Raw genomic sequence first — 21312 nt, forward strand, 5'->3', positions numbered from 1 at the left:
GCACTAGTTGTCTGTTGGTTGGCTGCGGCACTAGTTGTTTGTTGGTTAAATCCAGATGCTACCGTTTGACTAGATCCAGATGTAGCAGATTGTTGATTTGTACTAGCACTTTCAGCTTGGTTTGAGCCTTGATTCATAGCAACTGTTGTTGAAGAAGCACCTTGAGATGAAGATTGTTGGTTAATTCCTCCATTTGATTGACCAGCAACAATAGCTGTAGTTGAAAAATGGCCACTTGAAGAACTACTAGAACTTGAACTTGAACTTGACATCATAGATGAACTAGATGTCATTGAACTAGACCATTCGTTGGATGTAGTTATTTGTTGTGCTACGGTAGAATCTGATTGTATTGTGGAAGGTGTAGCTGCTGTCGTGGTTCCACAATTTACTAGATTGGCATGGTTGCACGTTTGTTGACTATTATCCCATAAGGTACCTTCACCACAATCAAATTCATATTTGATAAAAGTCCCATCACCTTTGTCCACACATCTAATGAATTTTTTGCTACAACCTTCATCATATGGATGGAATCCTTCTGATACACAATTTGGTCCAGTAGAACTAGTATCTTCTGGTTGATCAGGCAATTCATTATTTACTTCATTTTCAGGACTTTCTGATGATGATTGCTGATTGTAGCCATCTTCTGGTTGTACAGGAGGTGCATACGTAGATTGTGGTTGATTGTAATTTGGATTTGATGGTTGATAATAGTTTGGTTGCGACGTTGATGCTGTAGGTTGCACATAATTATATTGTGGTGGTTGATTATAACTTGGTTGCTGACTAGGTGGTTTGTAACCAGATTGTGGTGGCTGATTATAGCTAGGTTGTTGACTAGGTGGATTGTAACTAGATTGTGGTGGTTGATTATAGTTAAACTGTTGTGCCGACGGCGTTGACGGTTGTACATAACCAGATTGCGGAGGTTGGTTATAATTTGGATTTTGTGACGGTTGTGACGAAGTTGGAATGTAACCAGATTGAGGTGGTTGATTGTAACTTGGTTGAGGTTTAGATTCTAAATATTCGGGCTGTTGAGGTTTATAATTACTTGATGGAGAGTTTGGTTGTGGTGGTATGTATGTAGGAGGTTGGTATATTGGTGGTGATTGAGGTTGTACGTATTCAGTTTGTGTTGGCTTATAACCGGTCTGTGGGCGCCCATAATCATAGTTTGAAGATGGCTGACTAAAATATTCGGGAGCGGTTGAACCATAACCTGAGTTATTTGGTTTATTAGGGTTTGGTTGATTTGGAGTACCATTAGGTTGTGAGTTCCAAGAATTAGATTCTTCTGGACTAGGTTCAGGCTCGGGATTACTAAATTGTACATTTTTGCATTCTTCTCTATTAGAAAAAGAAGGATGTACGCATACAGAGTTTTCTGGATCAAAAACAGTTCCAGGAGAACATTGAAATTTAAACTTAGTATAGTATGTCCCAGCTCCAAAGTTTACACATCTGTAAAATGACGTACAGTCAGAAGGATCTGAATGAAACCCTTCTGATTTACAATTAAATGTTCCTTCTGTGGGACTTGAACTAGATCTTGATCCTCTGCCAGTAACATCTATAATACAAAATAAGAATTTTTTTATGTTTTTATGGAATGTTTTAGATTAAAACATACCACTGATAGAATGATAAATCATGCACACTAAGACGATGATTCGGCTCATCGAACCCACCATGATTGTATATAACTACTTGTCACTTAGTTATAATATAATCAAATATGTTCCTGTAAACAAAACATTTATAAATAAATACTAAAATACATTTAATTTTTTTTAAAGACTCATTGGCCGGAAAAGTACCTCAGCCGTAAAATATTGTCTAATATTACACATCGGTAAAAACTGCCTACGTGGTTAAAAAATGTTATACTATATGCAAATATTCTATCTTTTAAAATAACGGAACCATAAACCGGTTATACTCATAAGAATAGCGAATCTCTAAAGTATAAAAGTAAATATAAAATCGCATCAATTGAAAATACACTGCACATATAAAATACATGACACATTAAATTAGCTGATTGACCTAAATTACTCGTAATAGTAGGATAAATATAGTTACTAGGTTAAACGACAGTACGTACTTAAATATTTACTTAATCGTGGTCGTTTGAATATAAACATTTGGTTTGATAGATATCTAATATTAATTTCATACTAATCTTCCACTAAGATCTGTTTCATGGGATTTTGTAATGGGTGTGATTAAATTTGTTTTTGTGAAACGGGAAATTAAGTTTAAGTTTTTAATTCTTTACGTTCAACATTGTTTTGGTTAAATAATGATACATTAAATATATTTTAATTTAAATTACAAAAGTTTTACATTAAATTTAAATTAAGTATGAATAAAAAAAATGGTTATATCATAAGGTACACTTTATTTTTATTTTTAATTAAAATATCACCTTTGATTGAATTTATGAATTCTTAGTTGTTTTACGAGAATGACATTTGATACAGACCGTGATACATTCATCGTGGTCGCACGTATACTAATTTGTAAGAAACGACAAATATCGACTATACCATATCTTAATCAGCTTATCGGTGTTCCGAAAAATATTTATAGAGATTACGTAATTAAATTATCTGCTAAAAAATAAAAATTAACTGCGTTAATTATGTTTGAATAAATTCCTGGTAATTATTTTAAAATTATTTATATTTAAGCATGTTTTATTTATGGATTTATTAAATTTGAAATTTAAAATCTAATCTGAAATATCTTCTGGTTTATCTGATTTACAACTTCAGGCGAACAAATAATACAATACCAATACAATATTAACTTAATTCATAGCTTTATGTTTATCCATACACTATGCGTCTATGTATTATGTAGCACACTATTCATTAAATATTTATATATATTTAGAAAAGTCTTGTTATTATCAAATACCTTAGAGAAGACATACTATATGAATATAAATTTATTTATCCAAGAAATGTCCGTACGAGTCTAAGAAATTAACACGGAAGTAGGCGAGAAAGTAAAGCTGGGGGAGTCAGGTTTGATATTTTGTACGACCAGATCGTGTTTTATGAGGTCGAAGAGAGGAGGTCATGGTTGGCCGTTGACCGAAATGACTATGCAAATCTGATGTAGCGCCATCGGGTTCTATATGAGTCACAAAATAACGTTGTTTACAGTAGTAAACAATATTGGTGATACATTTCTTCTAAGTGTAGGAATAAGTGTAAGGAGTGTTTCAAAATACCATAGTGGTTAATTGTATACAATTGTATCTATATGTTAAAATTTAAATTTAAATCGACCTCAAAACAAAGAAAAAAAAATCGTAGTATTTTATATAAAAATTATTTTTAATATTTTATTATTTAAAACCATATTTGGGATATATTTTATAATACCTAACGGCTAACAACAATACAAATATTTGGTTTATCATTTATATGTTTGAATAAATAACTAAGTAAAAAACGTAGACGGACGTTAACGTAGTTGTATAGAGTATACAAACCAATTAAGTAAGTACTTAACTATATTTTTTTCGATTGATACTTTAATTTTAGTTAATTAATAAGTGAATTAATAAAACATATTTTATCCGTAAAATTAAATTGTATAACGAATACGAAGTATTATTTTCATTATTACTTACACTTTTGATAGTTTTTATTTAATTTTGTCATGTCTCTTTTATATTCTATCGAATACAATTTTAATTTACAAAATGACAACTATGAATAATTAAGTTTGGGCATTTAAATAGTAAGTCAATCCTAAATAGTTAGTTTGACTTTATATTTTTTAATTAAAGTCACGTCTACGGTACTTAAATGTCTTAAACACGTACAGAATGTAAGCTTGTACTACGTGTTATTTTTATGTGTCAATTTATCTGGTGAATGGCATATAGCCATGTAGCCATGTAGGTACCTAATGATGATGTCATGAGGTTCAATCGGATTCATATGAAAACTTGAATGTTGTGATGATGACGTGATGACATTGTAGCGAATTGTAAAAATGATGATCAAGGTTCAAGGATTGGATACTGTGTAATCAAGGTCTAGTGCGTATTCACGTCAAATTTAACGTAAATACAAATTACTTTTTTCTGTACATATTGTACACGAATAGGAAGTAATAGATTATAAATTTGTATTGAAGATAATGTTATCAGTTAAGCCTTTCCGGGAATAGAATGTTGATAAAGATATCTTTTGATTTTAACAGCAGTTAATTGTATATGAATGAATTCTCGATTTTCTTTAACTCTTAATAGGACTCCCCTTCCCCAAAAATAACAAATAAATTTGATAAATCTAGAAAGTAATTCGCAATTAACTGTATAAATATTGACATTAATTTGATGTGTATTAAATAAAGGGTAAAAAGTTTTAATTTCATAGTTGCAAAATTCTATACAAATCACGAAAACTAAAATATCGCTTATATTTTTTTATTGAATTATGGTTGGAATCAGACAATGTTAATTTAATAACAAGCATATTTTACACTTGTTGTATTACATTGTATCAAAAGTAAAAATATATAGCATATAGGTACATTAACTTATTTTGTTCTTTAGCTTAATATTACAATTCGTGATGATTAATATATAACACTACTACATATATATATTATAAACTCTGTTTAATTATTGTTATAAATTGATTAAGTAATAATTTCTATTCAAAAATGTTTAAAAGTAATATAAACTCTGTTATAAGTCCTTAATATAAAATAAAAATTACTTTAAATGATAGTTTGGTTTAATTATAATAAGAAAAGTAGATCAACTAAGAATAAATAATATATTTTATTATCGTGTACCTATCAGGAGGCGCAAGTGCTCCGTCGTGCTCCTTCATAATTACGCTACTGCGATGTATAATGCACATGTGTATAACGTTTAAAATATAAATTACCTACTGTTCTTAATCATTAAAACAATTAAAACAAAACGATTTAAAATCGCGTGTTGTTATAATTTGATTACATTAACAAATAGACATCACGTGTGTTGCACATATTTTATATACCGGCTCGTGGAATAAACCTCGCACCCCCACTGTAAATACCGATGGCCCTATAATGCTATTTAAAGTGTAGCTGATGAATTGTGATTGTACACCGTTGATAGATGGCCCGAAGCCCGAATAATATATTTATATCAATATTGGATCGTTCACGTCGATCATCGTTGAACAAACGAACCGTGAATCGGGCATATAATTACGTACATTATCATGATCGCACAAAGTTATCACAATGTTGTTGTCCAGCTAATTCGGCATAAAGACAAGCCGGAGACGTATAATACTCTCTCTCCAGTCTCGAACATCGTGATATTGACATTGAGATGGACTTGACAGCGGTCGAACACTTCACCGCCGACGATCCTAGGCGATTCGCGCATAACAATTACTTACGCGGAACGTGTGATACTGGTACGTAAATCGTTATTTCCGCGCGGCTGATGACACTTTTTGGAAAAATTGCCACGTTCCGCAGTGGACGGCGTTAGATAATATGATATTTATTCACTCAAAACGGATTAACGAGCGCCTAATTGATTAGAATATTTTGAGTTTTAAATTAAGTTACCATTATTATTATATACCTATTGAATTCAGTGATATTTTTTTCACTGACAGTTGATGATTTGTGTAAACTGCAAACCGGTTTCTAAGTTCTATAAAATCTACAGATTTAAATATCTTTATTATTGAACTGTGTTTCGTTTATCTTTTCTTTAAATTTTTTTTGGAAGTCATGTTACACCTATTGATCTATCTATATTATTTTTACGGGAGTATTATTATTTAATTTTCTTTTTTTTTTATAAGATTTTTGTAGTATTAAATTTGTGTTAAAACAACAACAAAAATGTATGATATCCCTCCCGTCTGTGTGTTTTTTGAATCCACGACTGCCTATATCCGATGTATCAGATATCGTGTTTAAAAACTTCTGTACGTAGCCCGTTTTGCAAGTTATTTCTACACATGCACGCATTTATAAAACGTAAAAACTAACTCAGAGCGACGGTTTTATTTATTTATTTTTATTCCTAAGCTACTCTGTTATTTGTTTACGTTAGTAAAACGCCACCGGTTATTAAACGATGATTTTTATTTTAATAGACATATGATTTGTGTAACTGTTTTAAAACTAAAACTTTTTACTATTTAAAAAAAAAAAAACAACAACCACAGTGAACTGAATATTACGAAATAAATAATTTATTCCTTTAAAAATATTAGTTAAAACTCGTTTTTTTTTATCTACAAACTACAAAATATATCAATAAAATAATAAATAGGTCTTAAACTGATATTATAGAACTTTAGAAAATATATTGAAATTCTCAATCAATAGTTATATGACTTTTTTTTCTTTTAAAACGTTTGTTATTAAATAATAATGTTTTGGTCTTATTTAAAATGTTGTTTGTACAGAAATAATTAAGTATGTACAATATTTATGGGTATTATAAAAGTAAATATTATTAATTTGTGTACTATTGGTTGTATTTGTGATTTTTTCAATATTTTTCTTTTATAGGTAGTATAACGATGATTTATTGATTTTATAAATCAAATAAAACTATATGATTTTTATCGTTTTGTTATTCATCAAGGCTAACACGTAATACGTGATAATGAGTATATCTTTGTATTTACATTCGTACTTACAATCAGTGAATTATCATACTTAACATTATTCTGTGATGCCTTACAAAGTACCAAATTTACAATATTATACACAGATTTACACAATAAGGTATTAAGGTCTACAAGTAACAATTTAGCACTTTTCTTGTAGGCTGCAGCTATAAAATATGAAAAGATCATCGGAGCAAAACGGTTTGTTCATTAAAAACAAGTAATGTTATAAGCAATATTTAAGTTGTGTTTAAGTCTTAACACAAAATGTTTTGTCTTTTGTGTGTTTAACTCTATAGTCCTTCAGAATCGCTAATTTAATAATATTATAAGTAGGTATACTGCGAGTATCTATCACCTCTGTCTTTGTGTTTACATAATAACTCGTTATATAAGTAACTAATAAAAATAATAAATAATAATAATATACTACTATCGTCTATCATGCTTACATTATAAAACGATTACAATCTTTTAAAATAAAACAACAAAAGTACCATTTGATTTAATTATGTATAAACAATTCCATACAACAAAGTATTTTTTTTTGAATAAATAAAAATTCTAGAATACACTTGGTTCGTGTGTAATAAAATGTGCTTACTCAATAAATTTGATTACAAAAAAAAAATATTCAAGACTATAAAAATGTATTATTTTTACGTATGTTTCCTTATTGATAACACGTCATATTGACATATCCTCCTGCATACCTAAATATATTATACATATTTTTATTAACCAAAGTTAAGCGCTTAATGAATAATGATGTATCTCATTATGTGTTATAGAATACGATTTTATGTATCAAAGGGTGTACTGAAATAATTTAGCAAAAATAATAAATCAAATAATTAAATTAAATTTTTAAATAATACGTTTTCTTTCAAATAAATTTAATCGGATGTTTTTGAAACAGAAATAATTTTAATATTACGCATAACCGGTGCGAATGTCATACTCTTCGAGATGATCAACATTAATAACTGCAATAATGGTCGATGAACTCGTTTTTCTTCATCATCACTCATAATAATAGCAAGGTATCGTGACAAATCACACACGAGTGTTTTTGTTTTGTGCGATGATTATAAATTATAATAATATACATAATTTAATGCAAGGTAAGGCGTCGCAAAATCGCCGAACAACATCATAATGAAAACAATCTAGTCGAACGCACGCCAACCCGAGCACATCTCGTAGGCATCAACAGCGTCTACAATCTACATACGCGTGTTAGATGCATTGGTTAACAGATAACTGCGCGTGCTAGGAATTCGTTTTAATAATATATGGGTCACAATATGTTATTACAAACGAGTTTTATGTACCCCGCAATGAAATTGGCGAACGATCAACGAACAAGTGCAAAACGTCGGATCCGTTAAAACATCAAGGTAAAAACTAAAAACTCGTATTTACTGTTTACGCGTGTATCACGAATACGACGTATAAAACGTATTATGTTTGGACGGTGATCGCAATAATTAATGATATTATTACGATTATTATAGTGTTATGTCTCGTTTGAACAACTGTATATTATTATGGGTCTTATCCGACGAGCCCCTACCCCGGACCAGACGGCGGTTATTGGTCAGGCCCTCGGGTTCCGGTTAACGGTTTCCTGGGACTAGATGTGAGTACTATTGGATTATTTCACACGCGCTATGCAAATTCGTTCGGTGCCTCGAGTTTTCCCAAAAATCGCAATGACCGCAGGGCTTAGGTTAGAGGAGTACGCGATAGGTGTAAGTACCTCCGTGTATAGGTACTGTATAATAGTATAATATGCGCCGTCTTAGGGCGCCCCATGGACGTCCATTGTCTCTAGACGAGAGGAGACCTAGTTATCGAATATTATATATTATTATCACGGTTATTACTATAAATGTATATTATACATGCGCGGCGCGTTGAGAGCAATAAAAAAAAAAAAAAATTTCAAATTCATTTAAAATCACAAAGTATGCGATTGACATAAGTTTCGAACCCTCGTGAATGCAAATTCTTATAAAAATACTATTAAACAATAAAATATAGACTAAAGAGTTGAAGCGAGTCAAACAAATAAACAAAAAAAAAAAAAAAAAAAATGACCTAAAAACCGAATATGTTAAAGAATAAGTTTCAAAACTGAATACGATTCTAACGTTGTTCTTACTGAAAAAAAAAAAATACAATAATATAACTTGCAACAATAAATAAAAAAAATGCGTTCGCTACAAAATTATATACGTATCTATACGCGAGATTCTGCGTCTCGGCGAATAATCAATAGTTTATCGTTCTGATCGCCCGGGATGGGTGGTAAACGAAATATTGAAAAATATCAATCCATAATAAACAAAATATTACGTGTCGTGGACTACGGTGAATATACCTATACATTACGGTGAAATAACTAACAATAATATTGTAAGAGCTACTGGTTATGTATAACAACCAACTGGTCCGGCCTTGCAGACCGCACGATAGACGTCGGCGGCTCGACGATCACGTTTCGCAAACCGGCGGACACGATGCGCGTGTATAGCGCTTGCCTACATATAACGCGTTATAATTATATATACGTATACATACACCTAGCTGTATTAAACCGGCTATGCCTACTGCAATATTATCTTAAAATTATACAGTATTATTCATCACCCATGCGGTTATGCGTGCGTATACCTGATACATTATCGGTATTTACCGGGTATATCGCCGTGCACGCACGTATATTGTAAACGCTCCGGCTACTATAGCTGGGACGTTACCGAATTGAACGTTTAAATCGAATGGATTGTAATCAAGTCACATAAAAAGTTATTGATTTTTGTTGTTCACTTTCGGCTTCGTTCGTTTTTCCTTCAAGTAACAAACCCAAAGATGTCTATATAAATTAATTAAATTAACAATAACATACGTTTCTATTATATTATAAATCGACACAGTACCATCTTCTGGGTAGGTAATAGTTTAAGAAATTGAAAATAATTTGATTACATTTTTATGGTTTTTATTATAATTTATTTTAACTATAGGTTTTTGAGTTTGGTTTATTATTATTATTTTTTAATTTAATAATCTTAAACCTAACGCAGCTAAAAAAGTACTAGACAACGTTAAGCACAAAGTAATGAGCAACAAATAAATATATTGACATGTTCTTCTTTTAATAATTACTACAAACGCATTATACGTCACGTCCTATTGGTGTTGACTTACGTATTCACCGACAATATTACATCGATACGTAAAAATATGGTTGTAAGTGTGTATGAGTTGGATTTCGAAATTAAATTTTTATACTAGTTGGACCCTGGATTATTTTAAGAGTACTACGCTAGTTAGGTATTGTATTTATTTTAATATTATGCTTTAGTTTGGTCCCAGATTTTTACGTAATTTTATAAACATCTAACGGAACGAACATAAACGTAGTTAAAATAGATAAAATAGATACGATTTTATTTTCATAACCATTACCACATTATTGAATCGATATAGGTACGCTAAAAATTAAATACGACTAAATTCCTAAGTTACGTGATGTAGATTATCATCGATTTCAATTTATTCTCTTAATAGTTAGGTATAATATTTCGAAGCATATATTTTTTTACTTTGACTACGTAAATTTTTACTTAATTTAATTTACGGTTTATTGGTAAAAAATAATAATAAATTTATATACGTAGTGTTTAACAATACCATACAGGTAATAAATATATTTTTTGGTTTGTAATCAATACGTATGTACAGTATAAACAACAGGTAATTATAATTATTTGATTAACAGGGAAATAATAGTGTAAAAACATAATGAGGTATCTACCTAACCATTATTAACGAAACTTAACGGTCAACGCGACAACGCTGTGTAAACTGTATGTTGGCATTGGGGTATAATAAAAAAACAGTTAGACCTGTGCAAATAAAAGTCATAATGTTTAAATACAATTAATGAACACACATAAGATATGACTTATTTGCAAAAAGGTATATAAAAAATCGTTTTTAAATACAATTAAAATAATCGAAAGTATTATACAATAATAGCTACGTTATCGATTTTTTGAAATATCATGTCGTAGAACCTATGAAATTATTTCTCTCAAATATTTTTAGTGTAAGTTCATACTATTTCTATAAAAAAAACTAAATGAAAAAAAGAAAAAACATGCAATGGACATGAACTGAAGGATTTTAATTTCATTAGATTTATTCATATGTAGATAACCATTAATTTTCTAAAAGATGTAAATCTCGGCCAACTTCAGCAGATTACAGATAGGTTTTTTTGAAATATTTTATTACATTCTTAACTTTGTATATAATTATGATTGGTTAAATAAAGTTAGGTTAGATATTTAAAATAGCTCGGGTAATAATCAAAATTAATGTAAGGTATACTTACTGTAAGTATAACTTCAATTTAAGATCGTATTAATTAATAAGAATGGGGCTTGTCAAAATAAATTATTTGTTCTATTTGTTTATTTTTATATTTATTGCCTAAACTTACATTTAATTAAATTTAATATAACATTATTATTCTACAAATATTAATAAAGCAATGAAATTGCAGATTTTTAATTAAAGGTAGACTGTAAAAATACAATTCAAAAGTTATGGTTCATTTTTGAAACGGATTTGACATTAAGTTTTAAATTTGAATATATCAAACCATAAATATTCATTCAAAATATGTTTTTAGTGTGTTATATAATATAATTCATAAATTAGCTAAAAAGCTTTATAAAAATTTTAATTTGTTTTAAAATGTTTGTATATTTTGTTTCATCTAACCCCTAACGGACTTATTATATTTATTTTATTGACTAATTTATTATTTATTTATGTATTTTAATAGTATTTACATTATGTCAGATAATTTTTTTTCAATACTCAAAAACCAAATTTTATTTTAATTTCCATAAACTTATCGAGAAAAAATTTTGTACATTGAATTTTAACTTGATTGAATGTTTATTTAAACGTATTGATATTATTTCTCGTAATATATTATATTGATATAACAATAATAAAATATAATATTCTTAATATTAAGTATGTAATATCTAAGTTAAAAGTATAAAAGTTTTTTCACTTACCCGCGAAATTATGAACGTATTAATACACGACCGTTGAGGTCACTGTCGGCTAGAATAATATCGCTTGTTCGTCAGCGCCGCGACGACTGAATTCGCAACACAATCCATTCGGCGCCCTACAAATAGCCGCGAGATCCTTCCTCCTCAAAACCCATCGCCTGAGATCGTTTGCGGCACCCAATCTCCGTTCTCATGACGACTATCGAACGCCAAAATAATACATTTGCCCCTCCAAAAAAGGATGTTCTGGACATCGTTTTGATAACGTGCGGGTTCTGAGTATTTGAGAGGTTTATTGTAGTGGTGGGATTTCCAGATTGGCATGCATATATTTGTATGAACATATTATTATTATAATTTTAAAGTCAACTATTATCGTTATTTTTTTTTTAATATAAATTAAGTACCTATAATTTACAAGTTATGTACAAACCGTAAAAGTTACAACAGTTTTAATTTTGCCCACTCATAATCAATAATTTGAATAATTTTTAAATAAAAGGAAACGTTTTATCTTAAGTATATAAATTGGGTCTTAAAATATCAAATTAAAAGTTTATATTTTGATATTTTGTGACCTAATATGTAAATCAATTATTTTAAAGAATAACTTAGAGTAACTTAAATTATTTAATATCAATTAAAATTTTCAAAATAGGAAATATTAAAAAAAAAAATATTTTCATTACTTACTTATGTATGCGCTTTATTATATGAAGCACCTGTATAATTATTAATTTTTGTGTTTAAGGTAATTTTATATTTTATTTATTTTATAAATAGTACTATAATGATATAACATTATATAATGTATATATATATATATACATATATATGTTATACTATATGTGTATATTGATTGATTCTATCAAGTAGTTAAAAATAAAATAAAAAAAGGTGCAGAAAAATTTACAAATACATTATATTAATTAATGATGAACGAGTATTTTACAAGGAATAATATTATTTAGGTTGAGGTTGGGATTGGTCGAATGTAACGATATGGAAAACAGTGTTAAGGTTCGGTGTTTTCTATATTTTAAATTAACAAAGAAATGTTTATTTATGTAAAATCATATAAATTATAATTAATATGTTATATAAAACTATATAATACCAACATCTATGTGTATAATCTTTATTTAAAAATATACAAAATAGCCTTCATTGTGTGTTTCTAAATAGTAAACAGTATATTATTATTATGTTTATGTTTAATCTGTGTAATAAAGCTACAGAGTAATTACATAAATTAATATTATATTTTCATCATCGATATACCTATCATATAATGTGTATATTGTATAGTATATAATGTATAGCTCTATACATGAAAATAATAGGAGAAATCAATGAAAAAAATAACTATTCAATTTATATGTTTGATATTAAATTTCATCATAAAAAATATTATAAATTTTTGAAATTTTTCTTAGTTCTAAATAAATTTTTTGTATTTTGAATTATAACTCACTTATTTAAATTAATTTGCATTATGTTTTTAACATTAAGAATAGATCAAAATGCGTAACATAATAATTATTTCAGTAATAAGGAGATTCTATTTTCAGATAGTAATTGTAAATTGTAATGAAAAATATTATTGTATTTACGTATATTTACTATGACATTGTAAAACCTATCAAAAAATTTTCTTTACTTAAAATTATAGGTAAATTTTGTACACATTTAAGTACTAAGTACATAACGTTATAATAAGAGTTTAGCGTTCTAATTTAATGTTAAATGATTTATCGTAAATAAGATAGTTAGGACTTTATTTTAATTTATATTATAATATGAAATTCGTAATATATTTAATTGTTGACTAAAACTATGAATAAAAAAATATAAATTAATATTAATGAAATCGTTAGTCATTTGTATTAGATAACTATAAATTGCATTACATAAAATACAATGATGAATATATAATGAAAATTGTTGTCTTATATCCCAATATTGTTGTTAATTTATTTTTTGTAACTTTTAAATATAATATTATTTCACACTAGTAATTAGTAATTGCTTATTTTTGTTAAATTATATACCTGTCAGCTGTTCATCTATTGGGATAATTTCGGTGTTTTTTCTGTTTTTTTTTTTTTTTTTTAATTAAAAATATCAACGACAGGTGTTAAATGAAACTTAAAATTTTTTCGTATTTCAATAGTGTAATTTATTTATTAATAAACTAAAACACATCTATGGAATATTGTTACTTAAATTAGAATTTTAATTTTAAATTGAAAATGTATATAATATTTTGTTATCTTTTATGGTAGGAACGTCTGACTTTACTGTTGAACTGGTTATATTATTCATACGATATTTTACCGAGGAAAACAGTATTTTATTTTATCTGTTGAGTTAATCATAATGATGACCTAATCAATCCTGTTTCTATTCTAACTATTTTTCTAAGACGTACTACTACTATGGTGGATCTGATTGTGAAAAATGATTCATTGCCAATAAAATCTTTCAACATTTAATTTTATTTAAATATCCTGTAAATTAAAATAATATTCTTTGAGATAGGTATCATAAAAATTATAACTTATGGTTTGTAGTGTCCACCTAAAGTAACTTCAATCAATATTGCAGTTTTCTAATGATTTAGTTTTGAGTGAAACTTCGAATTGATTTTATATTGTTGTATTTTTTTGTTATAAAAATATTTATTATACATAGGTAAGTGCAAAAGAGCTATGTAAAATTATTGAAAAAAAAATTCAATCAAGCACAATTTTTAAAAAGTCATTGCTTAAAATCATTTGCAATTAAAATGATTTCAGATTTAAACAAAAATCAACATAGGTGATTTATTGAACTATTTTTTAGTTAATTTACTTAATCAACTATCAGTCAATAATTTTGTTATTAAGATTAGGATGTTTTTATTACCATTTATCTTCAATTTAGCTATAAAATAAAGTTTACTGAAGAAAAAAATACAATTTTCTTTTAGATTTATTGATTGAGATGGAACATTGAGTACGAAATGCAAGAAAATAACTGTCCAAAAATAAGTATATAATATGTATATGAAAACAAATGATGATATAACTATAATACATTGAGGTTAGGTTAACAGTATTTTCATTGCTATTGATAGCTGGTTAAGAGCTTATTTGTGGTATTCATATAGTTCACACGGATAATATTTGAGGTCTTTGCAGTTCACACTGAAGTACAAATGTGAATAAACTTTAATGAACATTTAAAACAAGTGTATTTTGTGGTTATAATGGATATAAATATAATATAGTAGTGCATAAAAAATCGAGGAAACGTAAAAATAAATATAAATTTTTAAAATATTGGAATATAATTTTTATGTATATACGAGTACAATCAAAAATAATAATATATTACCATACTCATATTTTTATAATATGCTTATTAAAGTCTCAACAGGCAATTTTATACCGTTATAATATTGTATATTATTTAAAATACCTATCTGGATTAATAAATAAATCAATGGTATTTTTTTTAAGCAAATAGCATTTTAATAAATCGAATTTTATTAATGTTATTTAATAATATTTTTAGAGAATAAGTATTAGGACAGTATTTATTTATAGATTTCTAATTTTAAAACTTGATGTACTTATCATAATTTTAAATTATTATTCTAACGTACAAAATTACTTAATTTTATATTATTTTAAAATTTGTAATAATTAAAATTTTGAAAAGTATCACGAATATTGTATACGTACTAAAATCATATAATTGAGTCTCCTACTGTATACTACAAATCATATTTTTTCTAACGTTTAGTGTTATTAAAAGATTGTTTCAATTTACAATTAAGTCAGTAACCAATAAAGTTTTTAATTTACTAATATTTTAGGTATTTAGACTAAATTAACATATTATTGTAATGTACAATGAATACTCATAGTTAAAAAATCGTTTAAATAATATCTAGAAGATCAAATTAAATTTAAATTTACTTCTGTAATTTAAAGAGTAAAATTGTATTATAATTTTAAATTTGTTGATATATTTTATCAGTAACTATCAACTAGTAATGTATTTATCTTAATATGAGGTACTATTAAGTTAATTGTTAAGTGTTCATGTAAATAATATATTTTTAATTCAAGAGTAGCCAAATATCATACCCAATATTTTAAATGCAATTTAAATTTAAATTAGGCATTAATAATAACAAATAAACGATTATTTGAAAAACTAATATTGTTTTCATTTCGATGATATTTTTGTGTTACGTAAATAATCAATAGGAAGTGTTTAAACACAGAAACTCATCTTCAAAGATATTGATGTACATAATCTATTAATACTATAGGGACGATTCATTGTGGTAAAAATGTTATTACTATCGTAAGGTCGTAAATTATTTACATGGGTCACTACCGGTCCAGCGCCAACTCGTAAATTATCGAGTACTCTATAGAAGTGACGTCATATTATTTGCATCAACTAGTACTTATGTATGCTATAATTTAATAAACTTCCAATATAGTGATTAAAAAAAAAAAAAAAAAAAAAACAACAAGAATACAAACAAATTACAGCCAAAAACGTGAATATAAATAAATAACAATTTCAACTGACGCGATTCAGGTAGGATGACGAATCGATTCCACCACAACCAGGATCTGATGTGTTATCAAACAATAATTCAATAATCATTGAGGATATTTTTTTATTGGTATTCCTATTAATTAGCTACTATCAAAGCAGTAGTCGTTAGTTCATTGTAAGTATCTTTATGTACTGAAGGTGTCGTTACATTATAATATTATGCAATAATTACATTTGTATTGATATTAATTATTAATTTATAATTGATTAACAAAATAGTATGTTGTTTAGTGTATTAGGTGATCGTAAAACTTTCATAGTGCTTGTTGGATAGGTATTTAAATGTGTACCTCTGAAGTGTTTTCGTAAATAAATTATTCGTTTAATTTATTTATAAATACATTAAAATGGCCTTATATTGTTTTTATCGATATGTTAGTTGTAAATAATTTATTATGACTGTCTGAAAACATAATAATAATACTATAATATGACATTACGATATGTTTTTAACACATACTGCATTTCATATTTATATTTTTCTACGTACTTATATTTCGTTTTTATAAAATGTAACTTGTTAAATTATTCTAATAGTAAATATCATAGGTATGTAATATAACTATGCAATAATCGGTAAATGTTTAGTAAATGTTAGAAATTTAATACCCACTATTTATTTAGATAATAAATTACCCTGCGAATAAATTGCATTTGTATACAATTATAAATATTATGATAAATTATTTTTTTATTAGTGGAATCTATTGTATAAAATAATAATATGTTATTAATGTGGTATAAACAATGTTTACAACAACGATGACGGATTTTTATAAATCCAGGATTAAGTGCGTAGTATGGCAGTTTTAATCTGAATAAATTTAAATATTTTTACCAGAAAACGAATATAAAGTAATTAGTATATAAATCATTATATAGTTATTATTTGTTAAATAATAGTTATTATAATATGTAATACTAGATATTATTAAGAAACTATATACGCGAATACGGTATTAAATATAAATATATATATATATATATTATTCGCAATATTTTTTAAATTAAGCCAACCGGCCATTTGATATCGAATTATAGTTGTAGAAATATATTGTTATTTTAAATTATAACAAAATTAAAGTTTAAGAAAGAACATAATTTGCAAAAAAAAAAAAAAAATAGTTCCTAACTAATTGTTATATTTAGGCGAACCAATTAAAATTAAAAACATTATGTTGAACCGATTCCATACGACTGCTGTACTTGGCCAATGTTGGTCCTTGGTAATTTCTGAAAAGTATTGGGTTTATTATACATACGTTTTTATATAATATTTATGGATATCTTTATAATAAATGCATTATATTTTAGACTCTAAGCGCAGCGATGAATGTAAGAAAAACTTTTTATGATAGGAAAATTTCAAATTTTTTTTTCAATTTTTAATATTGAGGTTTTTCTGCTCGAAAATTAAATCTATTTTGTATTTTGAAATATTATAAGTATTGTTTTTTTGAGATATTTTTACACATTTTATATATTTTAGTTTATTTAGTTTTCTATGCAATAATCATGATAACAAGAATTTCCAAGTCAAAGAAGTAAGAAAAATATTGTTAAACATTTGTTTAATAAATCAAACAACTGATTGAACAATAAATTATTAATATTAGTAATATTATGAACAAATTATAAAATATATGTTAAGCTAATAAGGATGAATAAATAAATAATTTAAAATCGTATTTTTAGACAAAGTTTAAGGAGGTAGGTAATAATATTAAGTTCACCGTTATAATATGTTATACATTCCAATGTATTATGCAAGTGTTAAAATTAATCGAATAACCGAAATGGTCGTTACAAAAATATTTTACTTGCAATATTTAATTAAAGGATCCGGTCATCTTTATTTGAGTAATATTATGAATAGAAGGACAGCGTAGAAACAACTGCGGGTTATGAGCAGTGCATCGTGATATCATTACATTCCACATTCATTGATCGCAGAAATCGGTTAGTTGTCTGATGATCGCTCTTATACCTGAAAACTAATTAAAAACCTATTGAAGTTACGCTATTTGTATCTTATAATTCATTTCGAAATCGACTTACATATTTGAAATATGTCTTAAGGCATACCTAGTGTTCAATTACTTGTCAATACTAATCAGATTTGCTTAATTTTTAAATCATCAACCTTTGAAATGATAATTTTCACCGTGTGGAATTAGTTTGTGTTTAAATGTTATTATTATATATGTTGTTAATTTATCAGCAAAGTAATAAAATTAGATTCATAAATTTATATATGTATGTATATATTTAGATTATACCTATCGATAAGTTTAACAGGTTTTATAGTTTACCTGTAGTTTTTCAAAATAAAAAAATAAAAATTTATGTTACGTTTCTATTATTTTTAATAAAGTAATAAATTGAAAAAAAATTATTTGATTCAACAATAAACGTAAATAAAAGAATTAGAAGCTCGCTCTTTTGACTTTGGATTATTGCTTGGCACTCATTTTTTTGTTTTCTGTGGTGACTTTTTTTAAAAGTCGATAGCTAAATATTTAGGTGAGACAAATATTTTATCTTATCTGTATTTTAAGTACAATGAATACATTACACATAATTAATTTTCATCCATATCCGCAATCTAAATTAATTGAGTTTATTAATATTTTCCACAAGATATCACATATTTTTGTGATTTTAGATTTTGAGCAAAACGAGAAACTTTTTTATTTTTTATGTTTTGTTATAATTGAGAGTGATTTTTAAATTTAATCTAAGTGATGTTTGGAAGGGTCAAAAGTAAGAAATTTACATTACTTTTTTTAACTATTTAACACAAAGGCGGGAAAACGAAAATATTTACGCAATGCCAATCTTATTAAATGTATGAAAGTTTGAAAATTATTTCAAATTTAAAAATTCATAGAATTTTCAATTTTAGCATTTAAGAGTTGAATATTTAATACAATTTATAATATATAGTTGTTCTAAGCACTATCTCTGTTCTGAATCATTATTGTATACAATGTTGTTTACAAATGTAATTAAATGTGTTAGAGCGATTTATACTCAATGATGAGGTTTTTTTTATAATATTGGAATACTTATCACTGTAATTATCTTATAAATAACATTATAATATTCAAATTATCAAAATATATTTCATAGGTGTAGAAGTATATTGTAAACTAGTGTAGTGATTATTCCGACTTTTATAATTGTATTTTAATATATTAGTTTAAATAAAATATGCACGTGTAAAATGATTTTAATTTTGAATAATCATATAATACTGCACACCTATTAATATTTTATTTTATTTTTATTTTGTAAATTTAAATAAAATTGTTTAATATAATTCATGTTTTTAAGTAATTTGAAACCTTAAGTTGAGTTGTGTTGGTAAAGTTCAAAATATTTTTCTATATGTTTATCATCTGAACTTTAAAAAATCATTTTCTCGCAACGTGTTCATAAATTTGTTTATAAAGTTTACGTCATATAATTGTAAAGAAATTATAACGTATTATACGTGCACATAATATATCAACAATAATACCTGATACATTATGGCCTTGCAATTGATGTCCAAGTATATGCCGGATATTGCAAAATCGTACAAACAAGACGTGCTGCTGACAAATTCAAGTGTTTTATTGTTTCATATATTATTTTGTGTTTGAAAAATTAATTTTAGGCTATAAATCGTTTTTAAATTACCAACGTAGGTACCTACGTACGTTGGACTTCATTGGTCATTATTTTCGTTTCCATCCGTCAATGATGTTCATGCTATGCGAACATCTTACGTGAATCATTATATCGACGTCACCGTAGGAATTTCTACTACGTATAATATTTCCACTTTTGAAATTTGCGAGAAAAATCTTCTCAAAATAATTGATTTAATTTTATAGTTTTCACGATTATCGTGATCGTGACCTTTCGTACAAAGAGTCCTCATAGTAATTTTAATTTAATTAAAATATGGGAATGCGACCACTACTCAAGGATCAGATGCGTCTCGCTTCTATCTTATTTATATTAAAATTTGGGGGTTTCAAGGTGATCTAAATTATTAATTTTTGTTAGAAAAAATGATTGATCAACAAAAAAATTTACTTCCGAGAATATTATTGATACATCTTTAATAGAACGTAAAATAATCGGTATAGGTCACAATAATTATTACATTATTAAATATACATTGTATGGTTTAACAGAAAATAATAACAGAAATAATATTTTAAATTTAATTAATTAAATCAATTGATAATATAAAACTTAAAATATTTAATCGTATATGTGCGATTGTATAGTTAATTAATTACTGTATTATAATACAAAATATTTTTAAGTTACATATTTTAATACCTATACTTAGTACTTACTAATTTTTAGATGAATATCTTAAGCTAATGATTTTAATTTAAATGGCAACAAAATTAAGTAAAATAAAATAAATATCTTTTCTTCAATGTTTTATTTATAATATTACGTGTTTAAACTTACTTGAACCTGCTTATTTAAAACATTTATATTGCGATTTTTTATTAAACATTTATGACAGAACTCATATTAAAATAGTTGTTTGTTGAGATTATTAATTATTTGTTTACATTGTAGGTTTATTATTAATATAAATTATGAACTATGCTATTAAAGAGAATGCGTGTATTTTAATGTGTTAATCAACGACCATATATTTTAAACATTTCATTAATTTATAACCACAGATACAAGTTTTTTTTATATATTATTTTTATCAGTGAGATATTTATAACAACTTACATACTATTATAATGTCATACATTAGTGTAATTAATATTTGTATTATATCGTTGGATTTATGTAATATTTTAAACAAATAGTTTGCAAAGATCGTTAGTTGTTTATAAGCTATATGGTGACGTGGTAATTTATTGAATCACTACAGACGATTTATTTTTAGG

General features: G+C 26.4%; 1 protein-coding gene across 1 annotated transcript in view; it reads right to left on the minus strand.

Moving 5' to 3' along the window:
- LOC112599758 (mucin-2) overlaps nt 1-11881 on the minus strand; it is a 14842-nt gene extending 2961 nt beyond the window's left edge. Inside the window, exons 1-3 of the mRNA XM_025346817.1 lie at nt 11774-11881; nt 1640-1750; nt 1-1579 (exon numbers count right to left, since the gene is read on the minus strand). The exon at nt 1-1579 is cut by the window's left edge and continues 2179 nt beyond it. Of these exons, the coding sequence (XP_025202602.1) occupies nt 1-1579; nt 1640-1700 (1640 nt within the window). The 5' untranslated portion in view covers nt 1701-1750; nt 11774-11881. The remainder of the gene's footprint in view (nt 1580-1639; nt 1751-11773) is intronic.
- Between the last annotated feature and the right edge of the window lie 9431 nt (nt 11882-21312).

The sequence above is a fragment of the Melanaphis sacchari genome, unplaced genomic scaffold, assembly GCF_002803265.2.
Source record: "Melanaphis sacchari strain LSU unplaced genomic scaffold, SCAv2.0 Contig54_pilon_pilon, whole genome shotgun sequence".
Lineage (NCBI taxonomy): Eukaryota > Metazoa > Arthropoda > Insecta > Hemiptera > Aphididae > Melanaphis > Melanaphis sacchari.